At 43.0% G+C, this 12,547-nt stretch overlaps 1 protein-coding gene across 2 annotated transcripts in view; it reads right to left on the reverse strand.

The window, feature by feature from the left end:
• Positions 1-205: 205 nt before the first annotated feature.
• Slc38a6 (solute carrier family 38 member 6) overlaps positions 206-12,547 on the reverse strand; it is a 61,383-nt gene continuing 49,041 nt past the window's right edge. For both annotated transcript variants that reach the window (XM_075948616.1, XM_075948617.1), the window contains exons 11-16: positions 10,434-10,513; positions 10,012-10,112; positions 2,855-2,979; positions 1,590-1,734; positions 1,312-1,406; positions 206-1,048 (exon numbers count right to left, since the gene is read on the reverse strand). In XM_075948616.1, the coding sequence (XP_075804731.1) occupies positions 947-1,048; positions 1,312-1,406; positions 1,590-1,734; positions 2,855-2,979; positions 10,012-10,112; positions 10,434-10,513 (648 nt within the window). In that variant the 3' untranslated portion in view covers positions 206-946. The remainder of the gene's footprint in view (positions 1,049-1,311; positions 1,407-1,589; positions 1,735-2,854; positions 2,980-10,011; positions 10,113-10,433; positions 10,514-12,547) is intronic.

The following is a 12,547-nucleotide window of genomic DNA, read 5'->3' on the forward strand; positions in this document are numbered from 1 at the left end:
CACCAAAAGCTGGTGACGATGCGGGATTACAGAACGGTCACTCACTGCTAGCAATAATACAAAATGTTTCAACAGTTTTGGGAGAGTCTGGCAGTTTCTAATAAGACTAAACACACGCTTATGATGCAGCATGTGCTTTTCGGTATTTAACGCACACACATACACACTCCAGCTGACAACATGACCATGTAAAACCCTGTACACAAACAGTTTTAGCACCTTTATTGATTGTTGGCAAAACCTGGAAGCAGTAGGAAGGTCTTCCAAGGGTGAGTGGATCAACAAACTTGATTCATCCCTATGATGGGATATTATTCAGAATGAAGAGGAAACGAGCTATTAAATCAAAGAAGTCAGTCTCAACATGATACACGGTCCTACATGATCCCAATCATGGCCTTCTGGTCAAAAGATCAGTGGTGGCCAAGAGCATCCCTGGGCATATATAACGTGTGCTCTCCTGACACCAGGCGTCCGTATCAGGCAAAGCTGGAGGTTGGGGTAGGGAGTCACATGGAATCCCTTATTTTGTTTACTCAATATGCCTGGAAACATAAAACTATTCTAAAAAAATAAAGGCTACTTATTTTTTTAAAGTCACAAATGGCAGGAATGCACCAGGCTGGTGGCGCACACCTTTAACGCCAGCACTCATGAAGCAGCAGCAGGCGGACAGCTGTGAGTTCAAGGCCAGCCTGGTCAAAGCTTTGAGATCCTGTCTCAAAAATGAAACAAAACAAAACTTCCACACAAAAGAATGACTCAATGTATGTAAGAACATTGAGAGTTTTTCTAATTTGGGGTTTAAAAAAGTGACTAAATGCCAACTTTCTGCCCCATACTGAGGCTCTGTCCTGCTTTGCTGGTAATAATTTCCCTGAGTGTAATTTTCATATCCAATGCCTTCCACAATGATTCCTTCTTGCTTATAGAGGTAAATTATTCTTTATAATAGAAAATTATGTTTCTCATTGTTGACCCAGTCAAAAATGATGAGGGCTAAACTGAAGCTCCCGACCAAGGCACCAGTGACGAGCAGGAGCAGTGCCTGTGGAGACAAAGCAGACAGTGAGGGCGAGCCTCTGCCCCTCTCGGAGGTGTAGCTCAGGCTATCCCTAAACACTCGGCACTCCTCCTGCCTCAGCCTCCTAAGAGCTGGGATTACAGGCATGAGCATCGCACCTGACTCCAAAATGTCCTTTATGCACTAAGATACATGCTGACATTTTAGACATAGATGCAGTGATAAAAAAGATGACAAACTATTTCTTAATATGGAGGCCTTAAAGGAGACAGTTGAGAACAACCTACCCCAAGTTTCTTCGGTGAGAGAAAATCCTCTCTGCTGAGTTTCAGATAAAACAGCCCTGGGAACACAAAGATCAAGCATGTTGATGTACTGGCACCTACAAGGTAGAAAGGAGAAAACCAAGAGGCCGTTGGATTCAGCTGTGAGGGCAAGGATTTTATTACCCCTTCTATTTCTGCCAAGCTAGAAAGCAAACCGAAGCCATCTGCCCGTGTGCGCTACCACTGAGACACCCTCCCCTGTCTCTTTCAGTACATGATTTTTTTTAATGGAAACTTACCAACTACACCAAATACATTCCTAATGTCAGGAACATAGATTGCAAGTAAAACAATGATAATGTTGAGCGCTAGTGTGGTCAGAGAATGCCGAATCCACGAAAACGGAAAACTCGAGAAAAGTATCATCATTAAAGCTTTTCTGGCCTATATAACAGGGGGGAAAAAGACATTTAGGCAAAGGGAAGGATCAAAGGCATAGCATTTGCTTAGAGAAACACATGTATAGTAACCATAATATTTTTACCCCAGATCATTTATATTCCCTAGACACAGCATAAACTATCATTATGCAGTGTTTTTACACACATAAACCTTTCTGAGCGAGCTTCATAAGAATTATTTTTCTTAAATTCCACACAAAAGTTTCACAGGCAATTTTTTTTAGGTTCTGTAATTTAAAAAATTACAAGCAGTAACACTGTGTTATGAAATCACAAAGAACAATTTTCATTAAATTCAACAGGCAAACAAACTTCCAAGAGGAAAAAAATAAACCATGGTATGGAAAAGAAATACCATGTTCTGTTTTATTTCTGTTATCTGTTCCACGGCATGGAAATACAAAGAACCGGTTTCCACAGCTTCCACTGCTAGGGCAGGCCACCGGCAACCACAGCCCACAAGTTTATCCGGCCCTGGCTGGACCCCTGGCCCTGCAGTCTCATAGGGAGGGGCAAGAATTCTGGAAGGCCCTGGTTTTTAGAAACTCACATGAGTCCAAGACACCCGGACCGAAGCATTTCTACCCATTGCCGTTGGTTTCATCTCTATGGAAATTCTTAGGATTCTCATGTGCAGCGACTGGATACAGAATGGCAATCTGTTCCGCCCCTTAAATTCTAGAGCAAGCACCAAGCCTAAGCATGAACTCCCTGTGGGAAGCGACCTGGACTAGACCAAGAGGGGCTTGTTTCTGCTGACTCGACTCTCTCTTCTTTGTACACATTCTTTTGAAAACAGAATACAGAAAGACAACCCCCCTGACAAAAACCCTTTAGAACTATAGTCTCTAAATTGGAAACAAAACTGAGAGAGAGGTAAATCTAAACTAAATCTCAGAAAGCACAAATTAGCTTGGAGGTTCACTGTTATTTTTGTGCTTTCATGAGACCATATGCTAGTATGAGGTCTTGGATCAATTACTTGACAAATGAATAAGATACACAAGACTAGATGTGATTCAAAGGTTCTGGTCTGCAAAGAATTAGTGTTGCCGTATTAGGGAGTCACGACACTAAGCAACAAAACCTTTAGGCATACTTACAGGGAAGTGGATTAGAGGGACTGTCAAAAGCACAGCAGACAGTATGCATAACTTCACAGCCATGACAACAACGTCATGTGGCAAGTATTTACTATAGCCTTGTAGCAATTCTGACTCCACTCTGTCTGTAAATAAATTAAAACAACAGCAGCAGCAATCAGGGTCACATTGTAAACTATGTGCCACTATATCAATAATAGCAAAATTATTTTCTGTTGGATTATTGGATCATACTAGGCTTAGATCCCATTCTGAAATTCATTTCTGGCCCTTTTCTCTCTGCTATGAAATACAAAGATACTTAATATTGTCTTGAGATGTACACTTCTTTCTAAAATGCATTACATTTATTTACTTATTTGGGTGTGCCTGCCACCGCACGCACGTGGACGTGGAGCTTGGAGGACAACTTGCAGGAGTTGGTTCTCACCTTTTACCCTGTGGGTCCTGGGAATCAGACTTAGGTCACTGGACTTGGTGATAAGAGCTTTTATTTGCTGAGACATCCCACTAGCCCACGTCCACTCTTTTGTATTCTTTTAGAAAAATTTGAAACCAGGACACACAGAATCTCTAAAGTTAGGACAAAACAATAGTATTTAAAAGTATCTCCTTAAGCAGGTATGGTGGTGCATAGCTTTTATCAAAGCAATGGGGAGGCAGAGGCAGATGGATCTTTGTAACTTTGAGGCTAGCCTGGTCTACCTAACAAGTTCCAAACTAGTGAAACCCAGTCATAAAAACAAGATAAAATAAAACATAAACCAAATCAAAATTCCTTAGAACTCGGCCATAATTTTAACAAAGCGCTTGCACGGGCACTGCTGAAATTGGTCACCATGGCAATATGAGATGTGTAGGCTCACAAGTGCTGGGCAGTTCACCTGAAAACGGGGGGAGCAGAGCACCCCACATTCACATGCTTTCCCACTATACCAGCGTTTTCTCAAAGCCCACAGTGCTGACCACTTTTAGGGGTAGTGTCTATAGTCTGTATAGTGTCTTGTGCATATGATCAGCTGTGTCTGTTTCCATCTTGCATAAGAAAAAATGTTACGTTAAGAAAATGGCTTGTTAGGTCAGGACAGAGAGAGAGACAGGACTGAGAGACACTGACCCCGCCTTCTGCCTGGCAGTTTCCTTCCATTTACATGGTTTTCCTTGCCCAGGTCACCTGAGAAAGAAGAAGGGTGATCACGCCGCACCTCAGGACCTATGGCCAAAGACCAGTTTGGACTTAGACTAGAATGGGGCTGTTTCATTTGAGGGAACGGGGTTTTAGAAATCCAAAAAATCAAATTTTAACCAATAGACAGATGACCCTCCTCCATCAAATGTGCCTCTGCTTTGCTAGGTCTTAAGAGATACGAGGACCCCATAAAGACACAAAAGGAAGTGTATACACCATGTACAAATCCGAGTGACAGACGGAAGTTTTAACAAAGAGCTACGGTGATTCTACGCTGAGATGACAGTGTACATTCAAACCCCACTACCTGCTAGCAGCTTCTCTGAGCCTTATTCCTGTGTCCTCAGATGACAATGATCCATGGACTCAAGGTTAACTGAATGCATGGGGCAAGCTGATGTGTGTGCTGACACTCAAAGCCACGGAAGAGACTTTCTAGAACCGAAGCCTGTGGTAGCAAAGGGAACACGTGTTTGAGGAAGGGGCTGCTCCAGTCAGCACTCCAGTGCAGACATCATGAGCAGGACAAAGAGGGTGGAGAGAGGATGAGCTGGAGAGGCCCTCGAGACTCAGCAAGACAGCTGGCACAGGGTCTGGACTGAATCAGACAAGCTAAAAGTACAATCACTTAGGGATTGGTTAATTTCAATGGTCAATGCCTATGGGAGTTATCTTGATGAATTCAGTTGAGGCGGGGACACTCAGTGGTGGACGGCACCATCCCAGGGCCCTGGACTGTATAAAAAGGAGAGAGCAAGCAGGGCAAGGCCTCATTGCTCCTGATTCTTCTGCCAGCTCCCGCCACTGTGCCCTCCCCGCCATGATGGACTATAACTGTGAACTGGGAACCACAATAAAAAAAAAAAAAACAAAAAACCTTTCTCCTCCGGCTGCTTCACGCCTCAGGTATTTGGCTGCAGCACTAAGGAGTGAAAGTAAGAGGGAAAGAGGAGTGTGTGGTGACCTGAATCACACACAAGTACAGAGTGGAAGACAAATACCAGAACACAAAAGCAGAAAGCCACCGCTATAACCACTATATAACGGGCTCTGAGCTAGTGGAGGTGGTCCTCACGGGCACCGTAGAGAAACGAGGTTGTCTACAGTGCCGCAGACGGAAGTTACAGAATGAAGAATGGGACTAGGTACGAGAACTGGGAAGAACCAAGAAATCTGGAATCTATTTCTAAATCTGTGAGATACTTGGGAGTCTTTGGACAAATATGGCAAACTATTTTATCTCCATTTTCTGAATCATAAAATGAGCTATTAACACTTCTTGCTTAACAACCTCACAGACATTAAAACGGCCTGGTTACTTAATGTTTGGGCACCAGCCTAGTTCACCACAGGGACACTTTCCCTCCTTAATATCTGTGATTAGAACCAATATTATTAATGTAGGTTGATACTTATAGATCCTTTTAATCTGACAGAAGTTTGATATTAACTAGGCTTCAGAGTCCTGGATAAAGATTCCATTCAGTTCCAGAAGTATTAAGAACTACACTTATTAGAAATTCTACTTTCCCAAGGGGAAAACCTTCTGAGCCAACCACCACTATACAACTACCCCACATTCTTAGCTGGGCCTTAATATATGTAAGGAGCAATTATTACACACTTATTTAAACTCAAAGAAAGCTTCACAAATTTCAGAAAGGACCTGATGGTGATTTTTGTAAGTCACTTGTACCACTGGTGTTGTATCTGCTTAAAACACCGAGGAAGGACCACCGGGAGGAGAAGCACGACCATTAGTGTGGAGGGCCAGGCCAGGCTGCTGGGAGGAAAAGCTTAAGCAGCAGTGCGAAGGGCTGGACAAGGCCAGATCACTGGGAGGAGAAATATGAGCAGCAATGAGGTCACGATGACAGCCGTGGCCTCCAGAAAGTGTCTGATCACAGAGCCTCAGCCTCAGCCCCGCCAACACCAGGGGGAATGACCATCTCAGCCTTGGGCCCGTAGGCATCTAGAGGAATGATCACCAAAGGCTCTCCTCTGCCTACACCTGAAGGAGCTACTAACAGAGCCATGGCCCCCACTTACACCAACCGGAGGAAAAGGGACCCCCTGAAACACAGGCTCTATTTGTTCTAATTGGAGGAAGAGATGGAAAGACAACAGTGCAAGAATCCACTCAACAACATAAAGAGCAAACCAGCACCACCAGAAACTAGTGGTTCCACAATAGCAAGACCTGAACAACTCAATGCAGATGAAGCAGAAAACTACCTTAAAAATAACTTTATGAAGATGACTGAGGCCCTTAAAGAGGAAATAAAAAATTCCCTTAAAGAAATAGAGGGAAAGACAACTAAAAAATTAGAAGAAATCAATAAATCCCTTAAAGAACAAAGAAAAAGCAAACAAACAGATAAAAGAAATGGTCAAGACTTAAAAACTGAAATAGAGGCAATTAAAAAAACAAAACAAAACAAACCACAAACCGAGGGAAATCTGGAAATAGATGAGCAAGGAAGTCAGGACCACAAGGGGTGTGTCCACCCACGGAGACGGTGGAACTGATCTAATGGGAGCTTACCAAGGCCAGCAGGACTGGGACTGAACGAGCATGTGATCAAACCAGACTCTCTGAATGTGGCTGACAATGAGGGCAGACTGAGAAGCCAATGATAATGACACCAGGTTTTAATTCTACTGCATGTACTGGCTTTTTGGGAGCCTAGTCTGTTTGGATACACACCTTCCTAGACCTGGATGGAGGGGATAGGGCCTTGGACTTTCCCACAGGGCAGGGCACCCTGACTTCTCTTAGGACTGGAGAGGGGGGGAAGAGGAGTAGGGGGAATGGGAGGGAAGTGGGAGGATGGGAAGAGGTGGAAAATTTTAATAAATAAATAAAAAAAAGAAAATCTGGGTAAATGATCAGGGACTAAAAATGCAAGCATAAACAACAGACTACCAAAGATAGAAGTCCAGTTCAAAGGCACAGGAAATATACTCAATAAAATCATATAAGAAAAGTTTTCCAACCTAAAGAAGGACATGCCTATGAAAATACAAGAAGGTTACAAAACATGAACTGGACCAAAAAGAAAGACCCCTCACCACATAATAATCAGAACACTAGACATATAGAATAAAGAAAGACTATTAAGAGCTTCAAAGAAAAAAGGCCAAGTAACATATAAATCAGACCTATCAGAATTACACCTGACTTCTCAATAGAAACAATGAAAACCAGAAGGTCCTGGTCAGGAGTTATACAGACACTAAGAGACCACGGATGCCAGTCCAGACTACTATATCCAGCAAAGATTTCAATCAACATTAAGAAAACAAGATATTCCATGACAAAACAAGATTTAATCAATATGTATATATGTATCCACAAATGCAGCCCTACAGAATTACTAGAAGAAAAACTCCAATCCTACACCTACAAAAACACAGGTAATAGATAATCCCACACCAACAAATGCCAAAGAGAAACATACACCCATACCACCACCAAAATAACAAAAACAAAAATAACAGGAACTAGCAATTACAGGTCATTAATATCTCTTAATATCAATGGACTCGATTTGCATATAAAAGACACAGTCTAACAGATTAGATATGAAAACAAAATCCATCCTTCTGCTGCATACAAGAAACACATCAACTACAAAGACAGACATTACCTCATAGTAAAGAGTTGGGAAAAGATTTTCCAATCCAATGGACCTAAGAAACAAGCTGGTGTAGCTACCCTAATATCTAACAAAATAGACTTAAAACTAAAATTAGTCAAAAGAGATGAAGAAGCTCATTTCATATTCATCACAGAAGAAATCCATCAAGATGAAGTCTCAATTCTAAACATTTATGGCCCAGATACCATACCAAATGGCACTCTCATTTGCAAAAGAAACATTATTAAAGCTTAAATCACATATCGAGTATCACACACTAATAGTGGGAGACTTCAATACCCAACTCTCACCACTGGACAGATGTGCCAGACAGAAACAATGGAGAAATAAAGGATCTAACAGATGTTATAACTCAAATGGGCTTAACAGACATCTATAGAACATTTCACTCAAACACAAAAGAATATACCTTCTTCTCAGCACCTGGATCTTTCTCCAAAATCGATCACATACTTGGTAACAAGGCAAATCTAACAGAATCAAAACAATTGGAATAACCCCTGTGTCTTCTCAGACCATCATGCTTAAAGTTAGAATCAACAACAACACTAATTGCAGAAAGCCCACAAACTCATGGAAACTGAGCAATGCTCAACTGAATCACCACTGTGTAAGCAGAGACTGTACATTCATGTCCTGGCCATCAAGACCAGCGTCAGTCTCAGGCAGGAGAATCATGGTGTCTGCCTGTCTCTGCTTTCTTCCTCCCAGAATTCTGTTCTGTCTTCCCAGTCTACCTGAGTTCTGCCCTATCAACTAGGCCAAGGCAGTTTCTTTAATAACCAATGAAAGCAACACAAATACAGAAGGACCTCCTACACCAGAGAAGGACTATTGCGTGCCAAATACCATAGCAGGATTTATATAGAACTCACTTCTGCCTTGCTGCAACCCTATGCAGTTATGCATGTATTATAGATTAGGAGTTGAAGATGCTTCAAGGTAGAGGCTCCCCTCAAGGTCACAGAGCTAGTTAGGGAATGGCAGTTAATTACACAACCCAGATTTGTTGGATCCCCAAACAAGTATTCTCCTCAATGGGCCTGGGAAATGTTGTGGTATAAGAAGACATGGAGCTTGGGGAAACTGGGAGGTAAGCATTAAAGAGGCCCACAGCTGGCGACCACAGGAGTCTCAGACTTGAAAGGGGCACAAAGCCATCAAGCAGGTCATCAGCAGCTAAGCATCCCAAGAAGAACAGCCGCTCACTTGCAGTTACTATAAAAACATTTATAAGCTGAAGAATACATTCAAAATTGGGCGAGTTGAGTGGCCGTGTGTCGTGATGTGATTGTTCACAAATGTTGCTCATATTTTCTTTCTTGTTCTAGGCTTTGTTTTTGTTCTCGACATTCTTGTTGAAAGAGGAAAAAAAACTCAACAAACTATGCAGGAAACACTTCCAAAATAAATAAGAGAATTTTGCTTATGCTTTATAATTTTACAAGCGCCTAAGAAACTTACAGAGAAAGACCCTGGCGCAGCAGAGGCAGTAATGCGTTTTAGCACATGCTGTAGAAATGAAGTCGGAAGGCAGAGATGTCTGACAGTTGAGTCCACTGTACTGTCTCGTGCTTTCTGGAGTTGGCCCTTTGTAATTATTGAGATGGTTTACTCTCCTAACCTCTAAGTTTATCATCTAGATTCGAACATACTGAATATGTGATCCCCCTTCTACTTTTTCGAGACAGGGTCTTACTATGTATCTCCGGCTGTCCTGGTACTCATTATGTGGACCAGGCTGGCCTCTAACTCCCAGAGATCCACCTGCCTCTATCTCCTAAGTGCTGTGATTAAAGGTGTGCATCACCATGCCTGGTTCTGAACATGCAATTTTAAAAGACCCAAATCACTATTTTATAGAGATACCAATATGTTTGAAATTTGACATAAAAGTTTAAGAAAAATTTTAGGAGTTAGATGACTTAGCCATCAAGACCGTGTAGTACTCTTGCAGAGTACTGACATTAAAGTTGGGTGGCTCACAGATGCCTGCTTCCAGGTACCTGGTGCCCTCTTCTGGCCCCCACAGGTACTCCACTCACATGCACAAACTCACATGCAGACACGCACATACATACCATCATAATTGAAAATCAAAACCAAAATCTGAAAAGAGGGAACTTTCCCATGAATTTATTTTTCTTAAGCCTGACTCACCTCTGTCAGAGAGAGGAGGTGACAAGGTCGCCACAGTGCTGACACGTGGCCTGACAGATGAACTTACTAGGGAAAGGTGGGAAGACAGCTACAGGCATGAGGTTGCCTGTGCTTCCTTTGTCACCTAGAGTTAAGAACATACTCACCATAAAAAGTGAGGTATCCAAAGAGTGCAGACACATAGTAGAGCAGGAAGCTTAAAGCAATTGCTGTATTGGTCACATTCTGCATTCTCTTCTTTGAGGGGCTGAAACACAAAAGTGGTAGACATTGATAAAGCCAGGGATCCGAATCCTGTCTGAAGGAACAAGTATCTCCCAGGCCAGTTGGGACTCTTTGGACAACCAAGAGTTCATCAAAGACTACACATCAGAATCATAAGTGGACACTCAGGCAAAGATGGCGTCACTGGCATCAATCTCAGTGAGAGCAGAATTAGCTCTTGGCCGTCCTGTCTGCTTTTTAACTGATGCTTAGAATCACGAAAATAGAGGAGGTTTCCTAAGTGAGAACGCAATCCAATCCACAAGCCCCATAAATAATGCACATTCCCAGCGTTCCACAGTACCTTCGAAGCTCACAGTAAATGGGCAATATGGAGGTGTGGCAGAGAAATGAAAAAGCCATGGTTGGTACGGCGTAAATACTCTGAAAACAATTTTAGAAGACAAAATTATTAGAAGACAAAAGCTACTCCATTTTGCTACTTGGTTATTATTTTTTTTGGTTTAATTACATTTTTTTAAAATTTTGTGTATGTGTGCGCCCACACACCCACGCCGCTAAGCACTTGTAGAGGTGAGAGGAAAACTTTGGGAGCCAGTGCTCTCCTACCAACTTTGGGAGCCAGTGCTCTCCTACCAACTTTGGGAGCCAGTGCTCTCCTACCAACTTTGGGAGCCAGTGCTCTCCTACCAACTTTGGGAGCCAGTGCTCTCCTACCAACTTTGGGAGCCAGTGCTCTCCTACCAACTTTGGGAGCCAGTGCTCTCCTACCAACTTTGGGAGCCAGTGCTCTCCTACCAACTTTGGGAGCCAGTGCTCTCCTACCAACTTTGGGAGCCAGTGCTCTCCTACCAACTTTGGGAGCCAGTGCTCTCCTACCAACTTTGGGAGCCAGTGCTCTCCTCCTATCAACTTTGGGAGCCAGTGCTCTCCTCCTATCAACTTTGGGAGCCAGTGCTCTCCTACCAACTTTGGGAGCCAGTGCTCTCCTACCAACTTTGGGAGCCAGTGCTCTCCTCCTACCAACTTTGGGAGCCAGTGCTCTCCTACCAACTTTGGGAGCCAGTGCTCTCCTACCAACTTTGGGAGCCAGTGCTCTCCTACCAACTTTGGGAGCCAGTGCTCTCCTACCAACTTTGGGAGCCAGTGCTCTCCTACCAACTTTGGGAGCCAGTGCTCTCCTACCAACTTTGGGAGCCAGTGCTCTCCTACCAACTTTGGGAACCAGTGCTCTCCTACCAACTTTGGGAGCCAGTGCTCTCCTACCAACTTTGGGAGCCAGTGCTCTCCTACCAACTTTGGGAACCAGTGCTCTCCTCCTACCATGAGTGCAGGGTCAGGTCATCGGGCCTGGTGGCCCAACAATACAACTGAGCCACCTTGTCAGCCCCGAAATAAAGTTCTCTTAAAAAAAAAAACAACAACTTGGTCGGATTTATTTCATCTTTTATGAATGATCTCTTTATAAGACTTTTGAGGGGGTGGGGGAGGAGCTCTACAGTCACCAGCAAACACTGGGACTTACAGGTCGGTGGCTTGATTGTTCTGACCTGAGCAGTTTCTGGCTGGTCGCTAATACCATGTTGCTTTATTACAACCACCACCTTCTACATTATTTGGATAAGATAAAAATAATTCAGAGAAGATATAAGTAGCTACGTTTAAAGACATTTTATTATAATTTCCAGTCATTATTAAGGTATGTACAATTTAAATACACCTCGTTACCCCAAGTAGCAATAACTCCAATGCTTTTGAATCTGCTTTTACTTATTCAGTGTGCAAGCAAGTACTAAAAATAGAAACCACATCTTGTACTGCCAGAATCCTTCACCAAGGTCTTTTTTAATGAACACAAAGATCATTAATTCTAGACCTGAAAAACTCCATGGGATCCCATGCAATACATAAGCCTATAGTTTCTTTAAAAATTATTATTAGAATATTTAACAAGAGCCAGAGAAAACTAGCAAGCCTAAGTAACCCTCGAAATTAAAGTACTCTCTTTAACAAATGGATGGCAATGATTTCTCTTTTCTGGTCTAAAAATATTTCCCCTTAGCCGGCTTTAGGCTCTTCACCAAAAGAACTTCCAGATGAGGAACTACCTGGGAAGTCGCATTCCCTGAAGCTGCCTTAGGGAATGAGAGTTTAAGTCACACATTCTGTTTCAGATACTGCTCCGTTTCCCAGCTTGTCAATTACCCTACCTAGATCTTTAAGGCCTGTGGAGGGCTTCGCCGTGTGAAAGATGTGGTGACCTCCCTTGTGAGGCTGGAGAGACATTTCTCAGTTAAAAACTGGAGCTGCATCGGAAAGTTCTGCACGGAGGGGAGGACTAACCACATTAGCATTCTATTCTAAAAAGGCTGGGCAGTGAGTAGGAAAGCCTAGCTCCCGGGGCCTACAAAACAACAAAGCAGGGACCAAGCAGATTCCTGTTTCTCTGCTCAGGCT

Source organism: Microtus pennsylvanicus, chromosome 14 (assembly GCF_037038515.1).
Source record: "Microtus pennsylvanicus isolate mMicPen1 chromosome 14, mMicPen1.hap1, whole genome shotgun sequence".
Lineage (NCBI taxonomy): Eukaryota > Metazoa > Chordata > Mammalia > Rodentia > Cricetidae > Microtus > Microtus pennsylvanicus.